This window comes from Acanthochromis polyacanthus, chromosome 22 (assembly GCF_021347895.1).
Source record: "Acanthochromis polyacanthus isolate Apoly-LR-REF ecotype Palm Island chromosome 22, KAUST_Apoly_ChrSc, whole genome shotgun sequence".
NCBI lineage: Eukaryota > Metazoa > Chordata > Actinopteri > Pomacentridae > Acanthochromis > Acanthochromis polyacanthus.
In genome coordinates this window covers 13,474,014-13,500,008 of record NC_067134.1, presented here as the reverse complement: position 1 = coordinate 13,500,008, position 25,995 = coordinate 13,474,014, and the positions used below count along the sequence as shown (strand labels likewise).

At 40.9% G+C, this 25,995-nt stretch overlaps 1 protein-coding gene across 1 annotated transcript; it reads right to left on the bottom strand.

Annotated features, from left to right (window-relative positions):
• Positions 1-22,221, bottom strand: igfbp2a (insulin-like growth factor binding protein 2a). Its single transcript, XM_022217931.2, has 4 exons — positions 21,778-22,221; positions 3,825-4,006; positions 1,126-1,266; positions 1-732 (listed from the first exon to the last, which is right to left on the bottom strand). The coding sequence occupies exons 1-4, from the start codon at positions 22,175-22,177 to the stop codon at positions 574-576; spliced, it is 882 nt and encodes a 293-aa protein (XP_022073623.1). The 5' UTR covers positions 22,178-22,221; the 3' UTR covers positions 1-573.
• Between the last annotated feature and the right edge of the window lie 3,774 nt (positions 22,222-25,995).

The following is a 25,995-nucleotide window of genomic DNA, read 5'->3' as shown; positions in this document are numbered from 1 at the left end:
TGAACATATTAGTATTTTAATGGCATTATCTGTATGTCAGTTAATTAAGGTCACGTCCTCCTGCTGAACATTTAATGCATGCTACTGTCAACACGTATTACATTTCATTGTCAATGCTGTGTGTTAAAAGTCAGCAGTACTGAAAGCCTAACAATAGTCTGGAAGCAAGAGCATGAAAACACATGGAAAAACATCCAACACATTAAAGGCTTTTCATTTTTTCAACCTAGATAGTACAAAACACTGATAACAAAGCAATCTGAGAAAAGTCACAATTACTAAAGCATAGTTACTGACATTCCAGCTGGCAACTACTAAATATCGATGCAGAAAACGAGTCATATCTTTACTGCTCTGTCTACGAGAAAGCTGCAGTTGCAGCTTATGTAGAAAGCTGGATTCATTTAATCATTTGAATCATTTATTTTTTGGTGGTTAAGATTTCAAATGTCAGTGTCATCAAATGAACTCGAGACACATACACCAAGAAACATAATATATAGCTTACTCAGATGTTCTTTGTTCACAAGTACTTTACATTTTTGTTGTTGTTTTAGAAGGTTTCTTGCCACACTAGATTTGTGCCGTATCAGGAAGCTCCAACTCCAGCTCTCTGAGGTACTGGCTGCAGTTGGGGTCACCCCTCACAGTCGGGGCTGATGGGATAGGTCGGCCAGAGTGGGGATCGACGCACCAGCACTCTCCCCTCTGACCGTGGAGAGACATCTTGCACTGCAACATAGAATTTCTGTTGTAGCTTTTTGTACATATATGATGTTATTAAAAATACCAAGACCTCACATATGAGTATGTATTTATTGTAGGGGGCTAATATACATGTGGGGCTAGATGTGAGGTCCAATAACTTTTTTGTACATACAAGTATTTAAATAAATGTAGAACTGAGGTGTTTAGAAAGTTTTTAGAACAAATTATTAATACACAAATGATTTTTGTTAGATTATCAAGAACATTATAGTCTTTTAAGGAGTAATCACATAAACCAGTCTGTTCTACTATGGAAACAAAACTGACTTTCCTCCCTAAGCTCTTCATACCTGCTTATTATGAGGTGGCTACACCCTCTGCATTTCCTACCCTCTTCCCCAGAATGCCTGGAGTCACCTGTTTGAGGTTATACTGCCCCCTCTTGTCGCAGTTGGGGATATGTAGGGCATACAGATCTTCCAGGGGACCTCGGTTATCTCTGAAGGGCATCTTGGATATCCGCTCCAGGACCTGGTCGAGCTCCTGCTGACACTGAGTCTTGAAAAAAAGCAAAAACAACAACACCAGTAATGTTCACAGGCCCCTATCAGGGTGTGTTCGAAGCACCAGGTTTCAATGTCAGATAGATAAAATGTTACTGGCCTCCAGCAACAAATGTGTTGTACAAATTGTTCTGTGAACTTAAAGTTTTTCTGAGTTGTTTTTTGTTAATCAGACATCAGATCTTCAATGCACATTTCATATTTTTTCAGAAAAAAAAACTGAAATCCTATTTTTTAAAAATGTCACAGACTTCACAATCCATCGACACAACAGACACAGAAAACTATTCCAGGACACATCAACACCAAGTTGCATTTGCATAGCAATCAACACATTTTTGACTTACTGTAAAATCCCATATAAAATATAAACACACAGATCCACACATTATAAAGCTAAAGGGCTTTCTGTTAAGAGCAAATGAATTATGGTTATTTCCAGTAATGTATAATAATTCACCAGTGACCTCAGCTTTACCTCATAATCCAGCAGAGCCAAATATCTTGTTGAGACAGATATAAAGTTTCTGGTCGAGCAATAACCTTTAAATGACTTTAATGGCTGATGGAAAATACCACAATGGTTAGAAATGGTTAGTGTTCACTCGTGCCTCCCAGCTCTGGATACAGAGCAGGTTAGGTGGATGTTAAAGCTGCTGTCCGGAGTTTCCGTTTGTTTTCAATCTATGTATCATTTTTTAACAAAGCTTAAATGTGTTAGTCTAGTTCGATACTATAATATAAAGTTAGAATAACGCGATATGAAAATTTATTCCTGAGCTCCGCCTTCCTCTCATAGACCCCCATGTTATTCCAAAAAGCGCCGGTTGCTGCCGACCAATCAAGTTCGAGCTTCAGCTTTGTCATGCTGTCAATCAACGGTTACGCGCACAGCAAGCAAGCCCATGCAGAGGTGGGCGAGCTACGCACGACGCAACCGCGCGCACATTTGTTTTGCTTGTGGAGGAGAGAGCATCAGGGCTCAGCAACTTCCAGAAAAGTTACCAATCCCACGGCTTGTCAGGCCAAGAGACTGCAGGACGTTTTTTGGCTCGGGGTGCTCGCGTCGCTCCCCGACCACGGCCCTCCATAGCCCGCCTGACGGCTTCGTTTAGATGCCGTGGTCGGGGTGCTCGCCTCGCTCCCCGACCACGGCCCTCCATAGCCCGCCTGACGGCTTCGTTTAGATGCCCGACCTCTGGAGGAAGATGTTGGGGCGTCTGGGACATACTCTTCGTCAGAGGAGTCATGCAATTCTGAACTCTAGATAGAAATAAACAAACAATGTAACACATATACACGCGTAAATGCACTAAGTTTGATAAACAACGTCATTGAGAGGGATACACGAGTGTAATCACATATTGAAACTTTACTAGTTCGTCCTAGCAGATTCATGTTATTTTGGTATTAGGACAAGTTAGACTCAATACAGCATTCTAACGTAATTCCTTTATTATTTATTAAATGTACTAAATGTAGAAGAGGAGAAAACAGCAAAACAGGCGAGATGCTGCAGCACTCCGGGCACTCCTCTCATGTACAAATAAAGGGGCTCAAATAAAGGGGCGAAATCAGAGGGACGGAGGGTGGGACCAACAGTGTTCTGGGAGACGCTGCGATTCAAACTCCGGACAGCAGCTTTAAGTCAATAAATATCTGTCCTTAGATTCAAGCACAGTGGTTGGTGTGAATGGCAGAAAATTAAGTTGAAAAAAAGCCATTTCTTTGTGCTACAACTGCTTTAATCCATTTAGCAAATACAGTCCTTCGTGTATTTCATTGTCAAAATGGCAGAAACATTATTTATGAGCAGGTTCACATGTACTGCCTTCAAAGAGAGCAACAACACATTTTTTGATACAAAACTTGCAAAAATCTGCAGCTACTGCACCAAATCTGCAGCTCTGGCACCTGTTTTTGCATTCCTCCATAGTCTTACTGTCTCCACACTGACTGCTTCATTTACACATTCTTGTCACCAATACTACCCAGTAGCAATCCTCTTTACTTCCCTAATAAATGAAACACATCTCCGGTTGTCACAAAAGTAAACAAACTGAAGTAAACAAAAAGTGTGCTGGTGGTAGACTGACACTTGGTATTAGCCAACAGCTGTACTTTAGGTAAAATATTCATCAGAAATTAGAATTATTGGTTGGTAACTAGTTGCCATTTTATCAGAAATACCAATGAATTAAATATTTTTAAAAAAAATAGTTACAATTTACAAAAATGTACTAAGGCGTTGCTGCAGAGCCACAGGTTGTTCTTTTACACCACTTATCACTACACTGTTTATATATTTTTTAAAAAAAACAACAGAAACCAGCATGACAAGAAAAGTAACCACTTGGTGTTAAATTTAAATATGTATTTGTGATTATAGCACTCAAGGCCATCTTAATAATGATGCACTTCAAATAAAAAAAACACTCAAGCTTTAGTGACAAATTCCTCTTCACTGTCTTGAATTTACAGAATTCATTTGAATTACTTTTCCTGACATTACAAGAGCAACTTCCAAGATTTTCCTATAGTATTCTGCGTTACCTGTTTAGGCCGAGTAGGTTTCACCTCCTCCACTTTGTTGGTCTTCATCTTGGTCTTCATCTCTTGTCTGTGCTGGCGTACAGCGCTCTCTTTGGGTCCCAGCCAGGTTGTCTCTTTACTGGGCTTCCGAATAGCTGTGACCTCACTAACACCCTGCTCAGGTTGGAGCTCCACAGCCTCACCTATATACAGAGATGTATGACATGACAACATTACAATAATACATGTGAGATTTTTGCTTTTATTTTTTTCTCAGTTCATTTTTTAAAAATGATATTTATTTTCAGATTTAAGATTTAACACTAAAAGAAGACAAATGATAAACTAAACACAGTCAAAAATAGGTTACCACTAGGAATGTTGATTTTTTTTTAGAGTGGTCTGAAAAGTTAGTGGTCTGGTCTGCTAAAACGACTTTTGGAAATGGATAGATGGACTTCTACCAGCTGTGGGGCGAAGCTAACATTAAGAGGAAAAAACAACTTAGTTTTTTTTCAATTGTTAAGAAACATTGGTTAAAACTGAAGTCACATGTTCAAAACGCTTAACACAGCCTGCATTTCCATCATTCATCTCAGTTAATCTCATCCCCAAAACTGTTTCTCACCAACAAAACACTTCATACATGTCTCAAAATAAGCTCATTCAACTACAGCACTAGTAGATTTACATAGCACTGGATCCATTATTCAATTACTCACACTGGTGGTGGTAAACTACATTAGTGGCCACAGCTGCCCTGGGGCAGAACTGACAGAAGCGTGGCTGCCTACAGCCCTTCCAACCACCACCACACGTTCACAAACTAGTGAAAGCAGCACTGGAGGCGGGTAAAGTGTCTTGCCCAAGGACACAACAGCACACGACTCGGTCAGAGCGGAATCAAACCGCCGCCCCTTCAATCATTGGGTAACCCTCTCTACAACCTGAGCCACAGCCGCTCCCAAGTTTTGCACTGAACTACAAAATACCAACAACAGAGAGCATTACATGAAATAAATTTTAATCTTTCAAGCTTGAATGATTTCTTTTTGGATAAATTAGCACTTTGAGTATTCTAAATTATTGTAATATATCGCAACAAGAATGAATCAGGAATGCAGCAATTTACTTCAAGAACATTTACGTATTTTCTCTGTGCCTTGCATAGGTACTTTGGGACCTTACAAAAAGAAAAAGTTTACTGTAAAAAAAAAAAAGCAGAATCTCAGAATTCAGGGGGCAGAAGAGAAATCGAGAGATAAAACTCAAAAACCAATTAAAGCTGCAAGCAGCATTGGATGGGTCCTCGTATCCTTGCTAGTCGGCGAATCCACACATGTCCACCAGGTGGCGCTGTGACTGAGAGTGTATTTCAGCCTGTAGATATGATCAGGACTGGACTCTGATCACAAATGTAAAATTTCAAGCAGATCGGAGCATGTACAAGCTACTTTTAGAGCCTTTCCCGTCCATCCAGCAGGTGGCGCTGCAACCGAGAGTGTATGTTGGCCTATGGATGCCATCAGGAGTGGACTCTGATCACACATGTAAAATTTCAAGCAGCTGGGACCATATACAAGCCAGTTTTAGAGGCTTTCCTGTCTATCCAACAGGTGGCGCTGCGACCGAGAGCGTATTTCGGCCTGTTGATGTGATGAGGGGTGGAGTCTGATACATAGACTGTATATAAAGATGGACATAGCATCTGGCTCCAAAAGGCCACCCAGAAGTGTCAAAAACTTGCAATATCACGCCGTCCGCTAGGGTTGGCTCCAAAAAGCTTTTTCCCCATAGACCCCAATTCATCACTGGAAAAAATAAAATTTGATAGACTGATTTTCTACAGCTCAGATTTTTTTCCCATTAGTTTTCATGGTCAAAATAAGAGATCAGGTTGCCGATCTTAAAATAAATCAATACTGAATTTTAAATAAATCGTTAAAGTTGGCGGAGCCACGGGGCGTGGCTAAACTTGATGGACAGTCTTGTCTGGAATGATTGACAGATCCTTTAGGGCGAGGCTTTCAGCAGTCTTGCTTCAGTCTAGCCCGCCCATAGACTGGTCTTGCCCCTAGTTGCTCTCCGGTCCAGCCTGTTTGATGATGCTTTTTACGTCACTGGCTCCAAAAAATCCAAAATGGAGACCAGGAAGTAGCAAAATCAGGGCTTCATTTTCTCGGCGTTGAAACCAACGGGTGACGTCATGGTTAGTTCATGCCTGGTCTGATAGCACATCTAAAATTTCAGGCAGATTGGAGCATGTACAGGCCAGTTATAGAGCATTTCCTGTCCATCCAGCAGGTGGCGCTGTGTGGTCAAATGTGTGAGTGTGAGGAACCAGTTTTTGTTGAGTTTGTCTTTGCATTAGTTTTTGTTACTGGTGGTGGGTGTTGCTCATACTTATGTTTGGCTAGGGAGTTTAGTTTCTTTGTTTTGGGTTTAGATAAGTTTGGGAAACTCTGTTAGCCTTCATTTGGTTTTTATTCTGTTCTTTGATTTAGCAACACTCACCAGTTTTGTGTTCTGTATTGCCACACTTATGTTCCATTCGTCACTAAGCAATAAATCCCTTCACCTAAACCAACAATATTCTGGTTATTTTCGTTACATCCAGCCACCCCCTACAGGTTGGATCGTAACAATCCTACATACAGTACAGTAATATGAAACACAAAGTACTGTAATCAACAGATTTCCCACAATGCCAGCTGATGTAAATTAAGATTACTTTTTTTGTAAAATCTGGTACAATACAGTAATTGTGGGATGCATGTCTTACCTGTTGTTTTGCTCGAAAATTCTCATAACTGATGCAACTGCAAGCTTGGCTGCACCCTTGAACCAGCCTCTCTAAAAGACAGTCCATGATCTACCACATGGCAATCACTGTGGCTCTAATTTCATCAGAGACCACAGCTCTTGGTCTTCCTCTCCTTCCTCCTCTCCCTCTCCTGGCCACTGTTCTCTCTCTACCAACCTGAACCAGTGCTCTTTGATTCACATTTCCAAAGGAAAAACAATCAGAAGACACTCCTTTTTTATGGTTTCGGATGAGGCAAAACACAGATCACCTGAATCGGTTTTCAGCTGACAACTACAGTCAGCTGTGTTTAAAATTACAGAATCTTTTTATTCATTTTTATTGTCAACATTTTGATATGATTTTCAATAGATTTCAATGTGGCTGCAGCAGAAATTCCCCATGTTTTTTCCCCCCAACATTCTGTTTTGATTGTGTTTTTAACTGTTTTGAACAAAGTATTTTAGCATTTGAAAAATGTGCTGTAAAAGTCTAGTGTTTTGCAGGTGGTGAATTAGTAACTGAGAAATGAGTTCATGAGTTTTGGTGACTGTGGTCACTGAATGCATTTTGCGTGAAAGCAATGGAAAGTGATTCACAGTTCGGTCCACATGAATTTCTGTTTTGCAGACTGTGTTAAGAGTTTTGAACATGTGACTTCAGTTTCGACCAGTGTGTGTTAGCAATCGAAAAAATAAACTGTAATAGTCCTTCTGATGGGAAGGAAAGATGTTTCACGCCTTTAGTAACAGATGTATTTTTCCTTCTGTCATTGCTGTGTGAAACCTGTAGGAATCAAGTTACATTCTTGAATGTACACTGTTACAGCATCTTTGAGAAACTAATTATCCTACCATTTCAGTCATTAGTTTCTACTATTCAACTATCCAAAAACTAAATTCTCTGCCCCCTTATACCACTGCCACCCCCTCCCCCATCCAAATAGACTTCTGACCTGTTTCTGTGCCATAAATCTGTGTGCAACTGCCACTTTAAACATTATGCACTATGATGATAGTTTTTATATATTTATTGCTTTTTTAACCTCTGTGTGTGTGTGTGTGTGTGTGTGTGTGTGTGTGTGTGTGTGTGTGTGTGTGTGTGTGTGTGTGTGTGTGTGTGTGTGTGGTCAGGTGCTGGCTATACTTGTGGGGACCAAATGTCCCCACAACTGTAGGAAAACCGAAAACAATGTCACGTTCAGTCCCCACAAGTTTAAACAGTGTTTTCTTGGCCATGTTGTTGTTACTGAAAAAAGTAAAAGTGCAAAAAAGTTTCTTTAGGGTTAGGCATTGTTTTGGTCTGGGTTAAGGTTAGGGTTAGGGTTAGGGGTTAGTTAGATATGAATGGGAGTCAATGGTATGTCCCCACAATGATAGAAAAACATAGTATGTGTGTGTGTGTGTGTGTGTGTGTGTGTGTGTGTGAGTGAGAGAGAGAGAGAGAGAGAGAGAGAAAGATGACCGTTGCAAGAGCTGTTGTAAATTTTGTTGTACTGACCTTAATGCAATGACAACAAGAAAAGCACTCAGAGAGCGCAGTACTCTACCAAGGCTACTCAGTCATTGTATAATTTCCAACAGCTAAAATCTGGAAAAAATTTGTGGCAGAAATCACAACACTATAGAATATGGTCACTCAATATAGATCTACCCATAAACAGAATGACTTTTTGGATAAGCCGATTTTTAGTAGGATGCAATCGTGATCATCAGCAGGCAGCTGACGTAGTGTTCACTTGCAGTCATAGTGACGCTGTGTCACTATCTCACAGTGATACAGAAATCCTGAACAAATGGATCCAGACTATAAGTCATACCACTGCCAAAATCTAATCAGTTGGTCCTTGTATCATTTCTAACCTTTCCTCAAAATTTCATCCAAATCCATTTTTGAGTAATGTTGCTAACAAACAGACAGACAGGCAAACAGACTAGCCAATGCCAATCGCCACATAACTCCGCCAAGGCAAAGATTACTTTGCCTTGGCGGAGTTAAGACAGTTCAGTTCAATAAAATAAGTCTTATTATATCTGTTTTTCTGCTTTGTTTTGTACATTCAATTACTAATTTTTTTTTTGCTGGAGAAAGGAGGGTTGAGAGAATAAAGAAAAGGAAGAAGAATAAACTGCTAATAATAGCTACAAACTGTCGAAACCACAGCAAAAATGCTTTAAAATGTATCAACACAAACAGTGAGTGACCAGAATCAGAGTCACAAGCTTGAGGGCTGAGAAATGTTGGCCACTGCTGAACTTCAGTCACAGTCAGGTTTCCATGGTCGCTTTCACCCTGACAAGGTGATTCGATTTTAGCAGCAGATGTTAAAAGTGTTGATTAATGAACACACAATTAAACATTTAAAGTTTTCCACTTTACTGCAGTTTTTACTTGATGATTATGACCAAAGTTAGAAGCTGTCCCAGATTGATGTAACTGATAATAAGAATCAGTCAGTCATCTGTGTGTTTCACTGTTTCACAAAAATACATCAATACCAAAGCAACTGTTATGAAGTTGTCAAGCATTTCTACTACAAATGTCAACATTGTGATATCAATAATGAAGTAAAGAAGTTCACCAAAGTCATGGGGATTCATTGTCTGAGAACCATAAATGTTTGTACTAAGCCATTCAGAAGACATTAAGATACCTCACTGCATTAATTAGATTTTTGAGACTAGAGAAAAAGTTTGGATCACTAAATTTAGTAGAATTCATCCTCTGGGGACCATTAAGTGTTTGCTCTGTTTCAGGCAATTCATTCAATATTTGCTTGAGGAACATTAGTCTTGCAGCAAATAATTAATCGCAGACACAAGTCATGCTCGAGAATTTCCACAACGGAACGTATCAAAAACAAAAGCCTGATTTAAGTTTGGCTGCCATCCTCTACAAAGTAGTGCCATGAGTACCAATCAATGACCTTCTCATAGCATCAGATAATGGACTAGTCTCTATACTTGTTTTGTTAGATCTTAGTGCAGCGTTTGACACAATCGACCACAACATTTTATTACAGCGTCTAGAACATTCAATTGGCATTAAAGGGACAGCACTGGACTGGTTTAAATCCTACTTATCAGATAGGTTCCAGTTTGTGCATGTCAACAATAACTCTTCTGAGCATACTAAAGTTAATCATGGAGTTCCTCAGGGTTCTGTCTTAGGACCGATACTTTTCACATTATACATGCTTCCTTTAGGCAATATTATTAGGAAGCATTGTATTAACTTCCATTGTTATGCAGATGACACACAATTGTATTTATCTATGAAGCCAGATGAAACTGATCAGTTAGCTAGACTGCAAGATTGTCTTAAGGACATTAAAACCTGGATGACTTTTAACTTCCTACTGCTAAATTCAGACAAAACTGAAGTCATTGTATTTGGCCCCAAACATCTTAGAAACTCGCTTTCAAAGCAAATAGTTACTCTGGATGGCATCACATTGGCCTCCAGTACTACTGTGAGGAATCTTGGAGTTATTTTTGACCAGGACATGTCCTTTAACTCACACATAAAGCAAGTCTGTAGGACTTCCTTTTTTCACCTGCGTAATATTGTAAAAATCAGGAACATTCTGTCTCAGAGTGATGCAGAAAAATTAGTTCATGCTTTTGTTACTTCCAGGCTTGACTATTGCAATTCCTTATTATCGGGTTGTCCAAATAGTTCTCTCAAACATCTACAGTTGATCCAAAACGCTGCTGCGAGAGTACTGACAGGAGTTAGCAAAAGAGATCATATTTCCCCTATACTTGCTTCTCTTCACTGGCTTCCTGTTAAATCCAGAATAGAATTTAAAATCCTTCTTCTGACATATAAAGCTCTTAATAACCAATCTCCATCATATCTTAAAGATCTGATAGTACCTTATTATCCTAGTAGAACTCTTCGCTCTCAAGCTGCAGGCTTACTTGTTGTTCCTAGAATTTCTAAAAGTAGAATGGGAGGCAGAGCCTTCAGTTATCAGGCGCCTCTCCTGTGGAACCTGCTCCCAGTTTGGGTTCGGGAGGCAGACACCCTCTCTATTTTTAAGACCAGGCTTAAAACGTTCCTTTTTGACAAATCTTATAGTTGGGGCTGACTGGGTGACCCACAGGGGTTCGGCTTGTGTCTTCATTTGCACAGCTGACTCCTTCTTGGACGTCCCTTCGTTCTGCCTCTAGTCATGCTGCTATAGGCCTAGGCTGCTGGGGGACTTTTCTTGACGCACTGAGCCCTTCTCTATCTACCTTTACATTTAATATGTATACCGTTATTGCAGTACATTCACTCTGTTTCCCCCTGTGCTATTTCTCCGAGTGTCCCTGGTCCCAGAGCTGGATGCTTCACATCTGCGGTTGATGTTCCACCAGCTGGTCCAGTCTCCACCATGTCCACTGTGGGATGCTGCTGCTGACCTTCCTCCAGCCCTCTGCTTCCAACTCCCTTTTTCCACCAGTCAACTCTGCATTGCCTTCACTATACTGTTATGCTAACTTACATACTGTTTGAATTTTACTGCTAGCTATATATGGAGTATGTTTAATGTCAGAGCCGTACATCATAAGAGTAAATTATGAGTCAGTTTTCAATGTTAGCTTATACTTTGTCTGTGTCACATATCCTGTCATACATGTATCCAAATGTGTGTTGTGTTTTCCTTGCTTTCCCACCCCTCCCTCTTCTCCCATCCCTCCCCCTTGCCCTCTTCTGTCCTTCTCAACCCGCCCGGCCAGCAGGCAGATGGGTCCCCCCTATATAGAGCCGGGTTCTGCTCGAGGTTTCTTCCCTGTTAAAAGGGTGTTTTTCCTTGCCACTGTCGCCTTTGGGCTTGCTCTGGGGGTCAGGCATTTGGGTTCTGTAAAGCGTCTTGAGACGAGTTGACTGTAATTGACGCTATATAAATAAAATTGAATTGAATTGAATTGAATTGCATCTCTCTTTCAAATCTTCTTAAATGTCAACCTAAAAAATAAACCCTTCAGATGTTTCACCATGTTTGAAGCAAACATGGTAAGAGGCCATCAGGTTCAGCCGAACTTGTTTTTCTTTTTAACATCACAGCACACTTTGGGGTTGAGGGTTGACATGAAGGGAGTGAAAGGGGAATGTCTATCCAAACTAGCCGATTTTAGGTTAAAAAATGTTGGTCGGTGCAAACTCTCACACAGTGTAGCCTCGGTCAATTTAGCTGCTTTGAATAGTAAAAAACGCAAATATACGCAATGCAAATCAAGTCAGAACATTGTGTGTTTTAGCTGACTCTTTGCGAGAAATCATGTATTTCACTTTCACTTGACACCTGAACAAAAAAAAGGAAATCAGCAAAGAGAAAACAGAAGGTCAAATAGTCAGCAATAAGCTGAATAGTTCACAGTTATGCAGGCTAAGCTGTAACATGCAGACTTGAGGAAAGAAATTTGTAGGGCTGCAAGTGTGTGTTTTAGTGATGGTGGACTGAAGAGTGATTCTCCGTACCCTGCAAGAGGTAAAATTGACATCTGGTAGTAAAATATGATTACAAAAGGCCTAAGAGAGAACAGGAGAAAGGAAATTCCAAACAAAGCACAATAACAAGGTGCTGGCGCCTTTTGCCATCAGATAGATCTGGTGTTATTGGACTTCAGTTCCCCCGTTGACGCTCCACTGTGGTCTCTCAGACTTTTCTTTGAAGACTGAATTTCTTTGCAAAATGGGGCAAAAGTCAATTGGAATCAGGTGTGTGCTTGGATGTGTCTGCATGCACAAGTTGCGCTGATAAACACACAATACATTCAGAAATATTGGTGGCTGGGGTATCTTGTTTTGCTGTCTTACATAATCCGTACAGTACCCAAGTGCAATACGATCATTCCCTCTCTTCTGAGGAGTTTCCTCAGGAGATGTTCGCTCAAATGCAGTCTGGGTGCACATAGACACATGAATGCACAATGTACAACAGCAATCTTTCTCTTAAATGTACACACTCACCCAGACACAGAGGGTCAGGACCACACTTTTCGTGGACACTAGGCCTCTGCAGTACAAGCTGGTCCATAGCAGTGGGCTGGGGATCAGCAGTATCAACAGAGCAGCAGGCCTGCTGTCCAGTCTACTGCTTGAATTAATCCTCACACAATAGCCAGAGAGGCTTTCTTTCCATATCTGGTCCATGTCGAATTCCCAGATGGCACTGAGGCCAGAAGTGTCATGTCTGATTGTCCAGATTCTGGTCAACTGAGCAAATGGCAAACCTGGCATGTCATGATGAATGAAAAGGTTGAAAAAGGGAAGATCCAAGCATATTCCCTCTCTCCATCATATTTCAGATACAAATTTAGATATAAATGGAGCCTTGGAAACAGTCCTAATGATGCAAAATCTGTCTACAGATAGACCATATACACTTACTAGCTTTAAAAAAAAAGCCACTAAAAACAGTTTTTTCTACTATAAACTGCTTATAAACTAAATATAACTAATTAAATTCTTTCTGAGCTTAATCTCTGCCTTTGTATATCCTTCTAAAACTTTTGCACACCTATATGAGGTGAAATACTATTTGATTCCTTAGACATCCACTAAGGTAAGCTAAGATAACCAATCATATCCTTCAAAAGGAATAAAAAGGAAGCACCCACCTGACTCTGAGTAAGCTGGAACAATATTCACTCACAAAAATGAGTTATGTATTTAAATTTCAGTGTGAAGATCTTTTTCAAAAAAAGTAAGTATTCTCTCAATTCACCTCCCAAAGCAGCTCTGAGGTGAGAAATACTGTAGGTCATGTGCCAGTTAAGAAGTTGATGAAAGGCACTGTGTCGATTTACTGCAGTCCATAATCCATTACAAGGCCTAGCGGGACGGTGTTCTCGAAACACAAACTCAGTAGAGTGCAGATATGTTTACCTTCCAGGCTTTTTGGCCCAAAACAGCCATCTAAACGCAGGCTTTACACAAGCTCTGGCATGTATGCACACAGCATGGCATCTGACAACAGACGTCTCACTCACTACCGACACCGCAGGTTGAACTCTGGGGTGATTGGACAGGACCTACAGGAACTGAGGCATGCTGGAGCATGTTGAACCTGTAGAGCATCACATGCAGCCACTAACAATAATTCTCAGTAACTGAGGGAAAGATATGAGGGATGTGAGGGCACCAAAATGCTTGATCTTCTACATTATACAAAAACCTTGTACCACAAATGCCAACTTTTCAGGAATAAATGTTGTTTTCTAAATGATGATTACTCAACTCAGGATGACTTGGAGGTGCTAACTCTCATGACTGCCACTTCACATTAAGATGCAAACTACCTCAGTACAAGCGAATGAAACAGAACCACATCCTCTGCAAAAATAACATCATGCAACAGTGAGATTTCCTAACCTCAACACCATCCTCACTGGCTACACCTTCAGATTCTGTCCATGAATATCAAAGACATGATCAGAGACCAGAGGTAACCCTGTCCAACACACCTAAAATGTGTTTGACCTTGTGTTTAGAATACAAACACAGCTCTTAATTTGGTTGTGCTAAGACGGGATGGCTTGTAGCAACAACCTACGCCAAAAAAGGCATGTGGGCTGGATGGTCAAACTCCCATGACCTCCTCAGCAACTCCACAACGGTTCGAACTAATTTGTGAAATACATTGCAGGAATTTCTTCTTCCCTGAAATTCCCTGGGATTATCTCTGAGCTATTTCAGTCCTGCAGGCTCTGTCTGGACACCCCTGCAGGTACACAGGAATGCCCCTTGTTAGCTAACAATGTTATTTCAGTGACTAGATGGCACGAAGTGGAATATCAAGTGATATTGTGCATAAACAGAAAAGGAGTGGGAAACTTGTAGGTTTTTGTTTGAAATAGGGAAACATTTCAGCCCAAAATCAAAGAAATACAGAATGCTATTTATTATATTGTTAGCTCTGAAACTGAATAAAGCATTCTTGCTGAGGTGCTATCTATTTTATATCATTAATATTACACATTTAATCTGATCTGGTGTCATATCGATTGTTATCTATTGGACACTACAATTAATATAAGAGGGAGTATCTCCTTTCACCCTTGCATTTTCATCACATCATAGAATTCCTTATTATTTTGTTTCAAGATTTAAGGCCTTCCATTAATTTTCATGGTCCATGTCAGATGCCAACTATTGTCTCTGAATCATCCTTGACAAATTTCTTATTGATTCCATCCTGAGGTATTTGAGACTCCATGAAAACCTCTAGATATTAAGTTTCTTAACATCTAATATCAGTTATAGACTGAATTTAAGAATGGTAAATGGTTGTATTTATATAGCGCTTTTATCCAAAGAATGGAGTGAGCTCAGTGATAAAGATGTTACAACATGCTATTCCATTCTATTTAACCTGAACATATCTGGATGGTTTTGGCACAAAGTGTAATTGTTGTCTTTATCAACTTAATACATAATATGCAATGCTTTTGAAATGTTAATATTTTAAACAGTCAAACACATGGACAAAAGTGAAAAAAACACTAAAGTCTTCAGCATTCACATAAATCATGCCATATATATAGTTTTATGTGACATTTCAAATAAAACTGTAAACTTTTAGCCTTCCAGGAGTCTTCGGTCTAAGCCATTTTTTCATTTTAACTCCTTGCGGTTTTTATGTGATTTTAGTACCTGTCACATTTTTACTCACTGTGTTCTCATTTTTCACTGTAATATGAAGTCCTGCACCTCTATGGAAACACCAGCTAAAAATAAAGAAAACTAAGAAAAAACTTTTTGAACTATTACACTGTTATACTGTCATAAGTGATTAAAAGAACAATGAAAGTTGAATTGTTTTGATTATACGCTACCAGTCAAGTTAGTTCACACCTTCTCATTCAGTGGTTTTTATTTAATTATTTTGTACATCGTAGATTAATACTGAAGACATCAGAACTGTAAAAGCACACATATGGAATTATGTTCTAAACAAAAAAGTGGTAATCTTCAGTATCAATTTACAATGTAGAAAATAATGTAAATAAATAAAAAGCATTGAATGAGAAGGTGTGTCCAAATTTTTGACCTGTAGTGTATATTCAACTGTCAAAGCTCAAAAGGTTGAAAACCTAACTCTTCATTCTGTTAAATTCTGCCATGTTGGTATTGCTTTTAAAGACATCTTTCAAACTCCAGGCAAATTTTCAGGATTTAGAGGGTAAAAGCCGTAGTCAGCCAATGCCTATGATGACACTGATACTGTTGTGCATCTCTTTTTAGAATTGTTTTAATCATCTTTTAAGCAAAAACAATGTTTCTTGATGCTTTTCTCTATCACACAAGAATGTAAACTCAATATCTTTGACTTTTAGCTTGTTTGAGCAACATAAGAAGTAGGTGTCAACTGATGTAGGAAACTATTGCAGGAATGCCAATAATACACTACTTACTAAAACTGAATTTTAAATGTCCTATTTTTGAGAATGCAAAGTTGAATGAGTCTGTTTTAAGGAAAAATTCAGTGTGGACACTCCACAGTATATCTTAGAGATTTTCTTCATATCTACAGGTCCACATCTGTCAAAAAAAAAAGCTGCTGTCTTCATTCTCAGGACTAATTCCAGCTTCCTGTTCTAAGAGCCTGTGCTAAACTGGGTACTTGGAATAGTTGCAAAGTTGCCTGAAAGAACTTATCTTACCCAATAAATTCAATGTAACTTCATAACATTGGTGGCTTGTGACATATTTTTATTACACAGTGTTCATGTAATTCTTTCTACTATCGATCGGTGTTGGTCTGTCTGTCAGTTTGTTAGCAACACTACTCAGTGTTTCTAACAAATGCTGGATGAAATTTTCAGGTCAAGGTCAGAAATGACACAAGGACCATGTGATTAGATTTTGGCAGTAATGTAGCTAATAGTCTGCATCCACAGACTTGTAAAAGATTTCTTTATTGCGAGATAGCTGAGAGATACGTCAGCTGCCTGCTGATGATCACGATTGACATCCTACTACAAGTCGACCACTGCGGACTGATTGGGACTTATCCGTCGGAAATGATACAAGGAACAATTGATTAAATTCTGGGGGTGTTTCCAAGTCCCACACTTGCATAACACACACCTGTGCTCAGCACAAGGTCATTCTGTTTGTGGGTACATCTACATTAAATGGCCACATTCTATAGTGCCGTGACTTCTGCCACGACTTTTGTCAAGATTTCAGCTGTCGGAAATGATACTGAGCGATTGAGCAGCCTTGGTGGACTACTGCGCTCTCCGAGGGCTTTTCTTGTTCAAATTGTGATATGTATGTATGCCTGCAATCCTGTTAATAACCTGGCAATGGAGCTCATCAGTGAGCCTTAATCTGAATGACTTTCTTCCTTGTTAAATAAAGATTAATTGTTGTTAAAAACTTGTTGTTGTTTTACTGTAAATTCTTAATCCTGTGCTTTTATCAAGCCTGCATTTTATTTATTTTGTTGTGCGAGTTGCTGTTGTCTGTTTTTAATTGTTGCAATTTTAATGTTTCTCAGGCTGATGTCTTGGCCAGGCTTCCCTTGAAAAAGAGGTGACTGTATCTCAATGCGACTGACTGAGTTAAAGGCTAAATAAAAACAAATATATAGAAATTAAATATCAAAAGAATATACGAAGCAACATCTGTTGCTTGATAAATGAACTGTTTGCTTGACAGCTGTGCTTGCACTAGGGAAAATTTGTCTCTAGCCACTGTGGCTAAAGTGCTAGAATTTTGTTTAGCCACATTTAGCCACACTTTTTCAGTATCTGTACTGCGGCGCGCGAAATTTTGAAAAAATGGAGTAATTTTCCTGCATTCTGGTGCATTTTGAGGCCAAAAATTATGTTCAATATTGCTTCAGTTTATTTCAACACTTTAATTAAAAAACTTACTCACACACAATTATATAAAATTTAGAGCGAATATAAATGCCACTAAAAGGAAAGTTACCCCCCCCCCAATGTGGTAGCCACGAGAAGCAAAAATGCCATATTTTTTTTAGATGTGTGTTCATGTGATTGGTTCTTATCTGAAAATTCTTTGAGCACAAGAGATGTTGATCCTTCCACAACAATTGAAACAGCTGGCCACACCGCCTCAAATGTCCATCTGAAGTTGTCCTCGCTGGTCTGGCTCGCCATCAAATTTTCTGCAGAAACTTTATCCAAGTCTCTAATCCAATCAAAAAGCCAGTCTGCACATACAGTACAGAGCAATCAGTAAATCATCACAAAAATGCTTCTATTCCGTATCAAATTGAACGAATGAGATCTCATCAAATTCTAAAATAGAGGTTCTTACTGTTTTTACACTGTTTTTAACCCTATTGTTTTGAAGGCCTTTCAGTGCATTTTTAAGAGTATTTCACTCGAAAATTACATTGTTCTGCAATATTACATTCACAAATTTAACATATCATATTTAACATGAAATAAACAATTTCTCCTGAATTGAGTAATTTTAACCTTATACATACACATTCAATGCTTTAGAAATTACTCCAACTGGTTTCAGCGATTTTTCTTAACTCTATACACACATATATGAAATGGCTACGCTGCGCAAGCTAGCGGTCTGCTATGCTATTAGCTTAGTTAGCTATTTAACTCACTGGAGCATCGATAGATGTAAATACCACTCGACTCATTTATCCCCAGAGGAAAGCGCCGTTGAACGGTAAACTGAACCGGATCTATCTCTCACACTCAATTCCACAGCTAGTTTAGCTGGTATATTTCAACTTTCCACTCTTATTTCTCCGTTGCCTAGCTCCCGTTACTCCTCTCTCCTCTCTGTCCAGTGTTGCCAACTCCTCAGTAAGGAAAATCGCTGTTGGCTGTCCTAAAAGTCGCTAGAAGTCGCTAAATGATGTCATCGGCTAATTTGCATATTTCCCAGTTTGCATGTAATTGTAATCAACCGCCTGTGCTTTGGGACGGGGAGGAGCTCACAGCAGCACCTGCTGCTCGTTGAAAACAGTAACTGCAGAATGATCCGAGTTTTCCTGTCAAGAGTCTCCAAAACGGCAGAAAAAGTCGCTAGATTTGTCGCTAGTCGCTTTTGACAAAAAAAAAAGTCACTAGGATGCTTTGGAAAGTCGCTAGATTTAGCGAGAAAGTTGCTAAGTTGGCAACACTATCTCTGTCTCTCTGCGCGCGCTGCAGCAACATACGCAGAAGATAACAAACCCGACGTGAGGGAGTTAACCCTTTAGTGGCCGTGCATTTCTATGCAGGTTACAGAAGCATTCGGGTCGTTCCGGTTATACTCGGTAGCGCTCTTCAGTAAAGGAGAAGCGGTTTGTTATTTTCTTTGATTATCGCTCGGCAAATTATGAAAAAGTTGTAAGTTAACCCTTTTTTCACATTTATTAGGCCAAATTAGCTTCGCCACCGTGACTAAACATGCTAAAAATGGCTTCGCCATCCTGAGGAAGGCTTCGCCTATGGCGAAGTGGCGAATGGCTAGCGCAAGCACAGTGACATAATAATAAAACAGACAAAAATATAAGCCAGTGCAATTCTACCACATATAACCTTTAATTAATTAAAAACAGACCAAACATTAAATTAATCAATTGCTGCACTATTTCTATTTTATTGTGCTGGCTTTCCTTCATATTTGTGTATTTGCAGGCATCAAATACACAAAAGCAGCTTTTTTTCATGTACTGTTTTACATCATAAGTTTCATCAGTAACAATAGATGTTTTTGTTTTCTGAAATGCAGTCACCTATAGTTCCTATATTTCCCTTCCTTGTCTGACTTGCTTCTACTTCTTTCACTTCATTTTCTTTTTTTTATATCTTTTCTCGTCTGTGGTCAGAGAAATATTGGCTCTAACCTTTGGCCTTTTTGCTTTTAATTGCTTATACTGCTTATCAAGGGATTTACTGGGATTTTGCTGCTGCTGTCAATGCAACTTTGGATAAACCCCCATTAGATCAATTCTTCTCACGTATATGCGCTTCGAACAAGACACAACACAGTTTGCCTGTTCCTTTTTAGAGGCTTTCAAACAAATAAGAGGCTGGAATGAAATAAGCCAGAATGAGAGGACATCAGGATGTTGGCTGTTTATAAACCTTCAAGAGAAGCAGCTGCAATATTTTATTCTGTGACCCGTTGCCCAGGTGTCAAATCGGCTCCAGAGTCACTGCTCAACTAAATACAACCACTTAATAATTCCGTTATTGTTAGCTTTTGTATCTAACTTACAGAATATTTCCTGGAATAAAGGAGATGCAATGGATAAAGGCCAGAACATTCTAAGTTTGCTCTCAGCCATTGAGAGTATCCTGTGAGCTGAAATTGTATGGCTTCCTCCTTTTGCTGATAAATTTATTTAAGGAAATTAAATCTGTGTAGTCTCAATCTACGGCAAATGGAGCAAGAGACTCTAAAAACTAAAACCTTTACAACAGTTTGTCCTGAATGACTCTAATACACGACTGAGGTCGTCTGTCCATCCATCCATCATGTCCTCCATAGCTCCATGGAACATCAAGCTATCAATATATCCTTTAAAAATAAAATGACGAACAAGGCACCAATGGATAGACCCCCAGTGAACCTGTCATGAAGCTGATACCGTAGAGAGAATTTCAAAATTATTCTCCAAGGAGCTTTGAAGCATTTACAGCCTAACTTAGATTTTTTTTAAACTCTTTTTTTTAATCTTTTCACCTTCTCTGTACTTCCTTTCGACCACTCAATGCAATGCTCTCTGTTCCATCTGCAGCAGCAGCAGCAGCAGGCTTTTATCCAAAACAACTCTGCACTCATCTTTTAAAGCCAAGTTTTATGGACATGTCTAATTAAATCTCAGACCTTTCAACCTGCAAGACGAAGCCCAGCCTGACCCAAACCTGAGGGGGAAAAACAGTGACATCAAACAAATTGCCTTCTTGCAAACAAGCCTCCACATGATGCATGTATTATGTTCTCTTGTTTTGCTCTTATGTAACTTTGCAGTTCATGCCTGTTTCATTTCTTTGGCTGTTAGGTTATATAAAGGTATAATTAGGGAATTATCATAGTTGATTATTAGATCTGAAGTATTTGTGGCCTATTGTGAGACACTCCTAACAGAGAACAGCGTTGCACTAAATGCTATCTCCAGTAGTTTCTCTATGTTCCAGGACTTCAGTGCCAAAATAAACACGTGTCAGTCTGGAGGTAAACTCTGACAAAGCACGGATTTGGAAATGAGTAGACATCACACATTGGACACTCATTGACTATGTGTATGTGTGTGCATTTCTAGCCTAAAAATCAGCCAGTTAATGAGGCTGTTTACTTTTCTTCTTCACTGTGACCTGTCTCTGTTTAAACACAAACCACATGAACCTCGCTGGCTCCAGGCCACATGAAGCTTCATTGTGATCCCCCCCAACCCCACCCCCTGCCCATTGCACATACATCCAGCTCACTTTTCCAGGTAGACAACCAGGTTAATGCAGTCACTGTCAACACCAGTTTACAGTTATTTCTGGTCAAAGCCTAAAGTCCACATTTCCAATCAATGCAGCATTCCTCTGGCTGCTTCTCACTCTTTCTGTTCCTTTCTCTGCTCTCCCCTGTGGAAATGTCAACATCAAAACTACAATGTTTTCTCCATCAATTCCACCGAGTACAACTTCTGAGAATTTCAACTTGTTCTCTGTTGCAGTGTTTAAAGGCAGGGGGATATTGGGAAAGAGTAGATGGCCAGCTGTTTGCGGCACAGCTGAGTTTAACTGGACTGTTCCTTTTGTTTCTTTCTCTGCATGCACAGCAGGATGACTCACAGCACTTTCAACAGGTCTGTGAAACACAGAATAACCCCTACAACATGATCCAAATTTGTCATTACTGCAGTTAAGAAATGCCAATGCATTGCACAGGGCAGCAGGAATGTACTCACAAACTGCTGGCAAATACAAACTTCTGCTAAACTGAGTGCTTCTAAAATTGCTTAGATTTTAAATAACAAGCATGAAATGGTGTAGTACAGACATTTATACAATACAATATTTTGAAAGATGATCACTAGAGCCTCACCATTGAGTAGCAGTCCCCATTTGCACAGATGTGGCTTTGCCTTCACGACAACGCAATATTTCTACAATATTCCTAAGGCTGCAGTCTAGACAGTGTCATTAAAAATTGATATAAGAAAACCAGGTTTCTAGTAAACTGACTGACCGCTGGTGTGCTCCCGGTGCTCCTGACTGTAAATCGTCGCCTCGGTGTCCACTTTGCGCCGACACTGGCCCTGGCCCTGCACCAGTTGCTCCAGGGGAAGCTCCGAGTCGGGCGTCGGGTAGCACCGCAGACCGGTGGAGCATCTCGGTGTGTACACACCGCACATCTCACCCTCTTGCCGGGCGCACACGGGGCAGCACCCGCAGCCCGGTTCGCGCACTATCTCCAGGCACGTCTCGGTGAGCTCTGGGCATAGTGCCTGGCGCTCCGCGGTGCAGCCCGGGCAGCGGAACACCATCTCGGCCAGGGAGGCACCGGCGAGAGACGCGGACAGGATCAGCAAGCTGCAGCCGGCGTACGACAGCATTGTTAGAAGCATGAGGTTTTTGACTATTACCATGGGGCGGTGGAAGGCAATCTCAAGTAAAAAAAAAAAAAAAAAAAGGGGGTGGGGGGGAGAGAGAGAGAAATGAGCATGCGAACAGGTGAGGCCGGGGGCTTTGAGCTCTGCTGGGTCCTACAAATTCCCAGTTTTGCTCTCGAGCCACAGATGGGTGTTAATTGGGGGGAAAAAACATAAAAATAAATGATTTCGTTGTGAGCATTTGTGAGGATTTTCTCCATATATTTCTATAAAGTCAATGGTAAATCCCAGAATAATGTCTTAACAGCTTAATTGAATTAGCTAAAGTGAAGACAGTTAGACTTCTTGCAGGCTGCAGCCTGAGACAGCATCTGCAGTCACTTCAACTGACTGCAGATGAAGTGTAAATGCCTTTCTACTTTGCAAAACTGCTTTAATGAGAATGAGTGCAGATTTAACTATATAACAAAAACAAGTGTTTTCCACCTATAATTACAAGAACACGGGTGTCACTGTTACAGTCTTCCTTTTGATCAAATACATTATCACTGAATAAAGTATTAGCATGGCACAAATTACACATATATTTATAGTAAATAATAGTGCAGATTTGCAGGGCAAATCTTTCCTCTTCTAAGAGCAGTCATACACTTATCAAATTTATCAAAGAATAAGATAAAACACAAGCTGAACCTAAACAGAGAAATTATCTCAAGATTTCCTTGCACTAACCTGCAGTGCTACTCTCAAGCTGACCTTTAACCTTTTTATGGCCAGAGGAAAGGGAGCTTCCTCGAGTTTTACAAAAGGTTCCAAAATGCAAAACTCATTTTACAGCAACTGATTTTTACACTTCAGTGTATTATAGCTCCCTCGCTTAAAGACTCTGCATTACTGTAGGCTACACACTGTGGAAGTGGAACTGTTTGTTGTAATCACAGCCTGTCCTCAAACAAAAAACAACCACATAGGTCATCTGTACACGCCCGTATTACGACCCAGTGTTACGTTTTGACGTATGCGACCTCTAGCGGGGGCTGCTCAGTGGCGTAGTGATTAGCACTTTCACCTTGCAGCAAGAACATCCCTGGTTCAAATCCCAGCCTGGGCCTGGGATCTTTCTGCATGGAGTTTGCATGTTCTCCCTGAGCATGCGTGGGTTTTCTCCAGGCACTCCGGCTTCCTCCCACAGTCCAAAAACATGCTGAGGTTAATTGGTTACTCTAAATTGTCCGTAGGTGTGAATGTGAGTGTGATTGTTCGTCTGTGTATGTAGCCCTGTGACAGACTGGCGACCTGTCCAGGGTGTCCCCTGCCTTCACCCGAGTCAGCTGGGATAGGCTCCAGCACCCCCCGCGACCCTAATGAGGATAAAGCGGTGTATAGAGGATGGATGGATGGACCTCTAGCGGTTGAGTAAATATCGACACTCTGGAGTCGCAGGTGAAACGTCACCATGAACAAACTTTTATCTAACACTATCCCTGTCCCTATCCCTAACCCTAACCTTAACCAGAACCCTAAACCCATGTTGGGAAAGTGAGGAAAAAGTCGTTTTGCGACGGAAAAGTGGTTTCGTGAATTAAATCCCGTAATGCGTTCCTTTTCCCCGTAGGGGCCCCGTAAATACGCTCCCACGGGTCGTATTCCGGTGCACGGTGCATACGACCGATGCGGTCGTATGAATTTGAGGACTTGTTGTGTAATCAGCATCCTCTGCCCTAACTCCAAGAATGCAGGAAAAAGAAAACAAATAAACAAAAGGACTATGTGCAGAGCACTCCTTATATGGAAAGACCTCCCCACCGTGGCATAAATGTCCACTGTCTACTACAAACTTATATGCCCGTGTACAGTAATGCATGCACAGTAGTGCATGTATGCAGCAATGTTTCCTATCGATCGGTGAGGTTAAGACTTGAGGTGTCATGCTTGCCCGTCAAACAAGCTCCTATTAACCCCATCCAGTGCAGCAGACTAATAGGTGTTTATTCTAAGTCTCAGGAATAGAAGCGGCCTTTTGGATAAACACCCATCTTACTCCGCAGATATAAATGCAGATTATTTTGTTTTGTGGGTGCCCCTTGATTTAATCCTATTTGGCCCCATTCATGAATGGCTTCCATAGCTCACCTTGGGGGAGTAGAGAGGGGGAAAGGGCACACTTGAAGCCGTCTTGTATCTTAGGGGTGTGAGTCAGGAGGATGCCCAGAGGACTGTTTGCACATAGAACCTCATATGGCATTTTATGAAACCATAGATGGAAAAGCAGTGGGAGAGAAAGCCTGGCATTTTATAAATATGAACCTGGGGGCGAGGATTTTTGTTAGGGATGGGCACCAGCTAATAGGCCTAACAGGCCACAGTATCTACCCATGTATGCGAAGTAATCCCTACCAAGGTCAGTTACTTAAATTCCTCCCCATGGAATTGTTAAGCAAACACAAACTCTGGATAAACTCCACATTGATAGAGAAAGGTATGGGGTAACTGATGAACTCATACTGTATATGTGCCTCAGTGTGTGTACAGAGAGAGTAGTGTATGCAAGTCTTCACCAACTTAATTACAGTACAGCATGTCTGCCAAACTCTGCTTAAAGTTTAATTTTATTTGCATATTTATTCAGTATAAAAACACTTAATCTTTAATTAGGCATTTGCACACACAATACCTCATTTGAAGAAGTTCTAGCAGTTATATCTGCCTGAAAACATGACTGCATGACACATTACTAAATTTCACTTTCCTTCAGCACACAATAACCTCTCAGAATGGACAAAATATTCAAATCCTAATTAATCCAGTGGTGACATAAATCACAAATTTTGCAATACATGTCTGCAATGCTGCATTTCATCCAGGCCGATTTGTAGCTGGTAAGTCTCACAGCAGGCCTGCTGGGCCTGTGTTGTCAAACTTAACAACTGTCTTGAAAGCCGAAATGCATTCAGTGTTACGATTTGGGTGTGTAGAGAACCCAGGTGCAGACATTACAGGCAGACCATCGAGTATAATGAAAAAGGATTTATTGTTAGAGGAACTACAAAACAGAAAACCAGACTGAAGTGACTAAGGGGAAACTAAACTGTGGAAACGGCAGGGCTACAAACAGTACTCACAAACAGGAGGCAAATGACAAAGGCGAAAACAAACTGAAGTCCATCCAAAACTGAGTCCATGGGGGAAGCAGAAGAGTCCAAAAACTGTACGTAATCCAGAAGGAAGAGGTGTGGGGAACGGCATGTGGGTCTGTGCAACAATGCTCCCGCGACAACTGGGGGGGGGGGGGGGGCAGAGGGCTTTTAAGGCAGAGGAGGGAAGCAGGTGAATGAAGTTGGCTGATTACTCCCAGCTGAAGCCCATGCAGCACTGACCTGACAGCCAGAGGGCAAGCGGCCGGGAGAGAGAGAGACAGGAAGGAAAAACAGGGCAGGAGCTGGAGTGAGACCATGACAGTACCCCCCCCCTTTAACATGCGCCTCCTGGCGCATGAACAAAAACCAAACAGAGGTCGGGTGGGCGGAGGGGGTCCGGACGGAGGGACAGAACCCAAAAATACACCAGTTGGGCGGGTGGAGGGGGCTAGGCTGGAGGGCCAAAAACAAAGAGTCCGGATCTGTCCGGGGCAGCTCCACCGTGTGCCAAGGCGTCCAAAAACTAAAAACCATGTCAAAGACCGGTCCAAAACAAAATAAAGCCCTCTCAAAGGGGCAGACTCTGGGGGCCGTCGGCAACGGCAGCAAAACCACTCTGGGGGCCGGTGGCGAAACCACTCTGGAGGCCGGCGGCGAGGCCAGGCTGGAGGCCGGCGGTGGCGGACGAGATGAGGACCCTCTGGCGGCCGTGCTGAA

Excerpts from the sequence above, each read along its gene's own strand:
- igfbp2a (XM_022217931.2), bottom strand. The coding sequence starts at position 22,177 with ATGGTAATAGTCAAAAACCTCATGCTTCTAACAATGCTGTCGTACGCC. Across the intron at positions 4,007-21,777 it reads GCACCGGGAGCACACCAGCG|GTGAGGCTGTGGAGCTCCAA; the intron begins GTCAGTCAGTTT and ends CTCTGTATATAG. Across the intron at positions 1,267-3,824 it reads AACCTACTCGGCCTAAACAG|ACTCAGTGTCAGCAGGAGCT; the intron begins GTAACGCAGAAT and ends CTTTTTTTCAAG.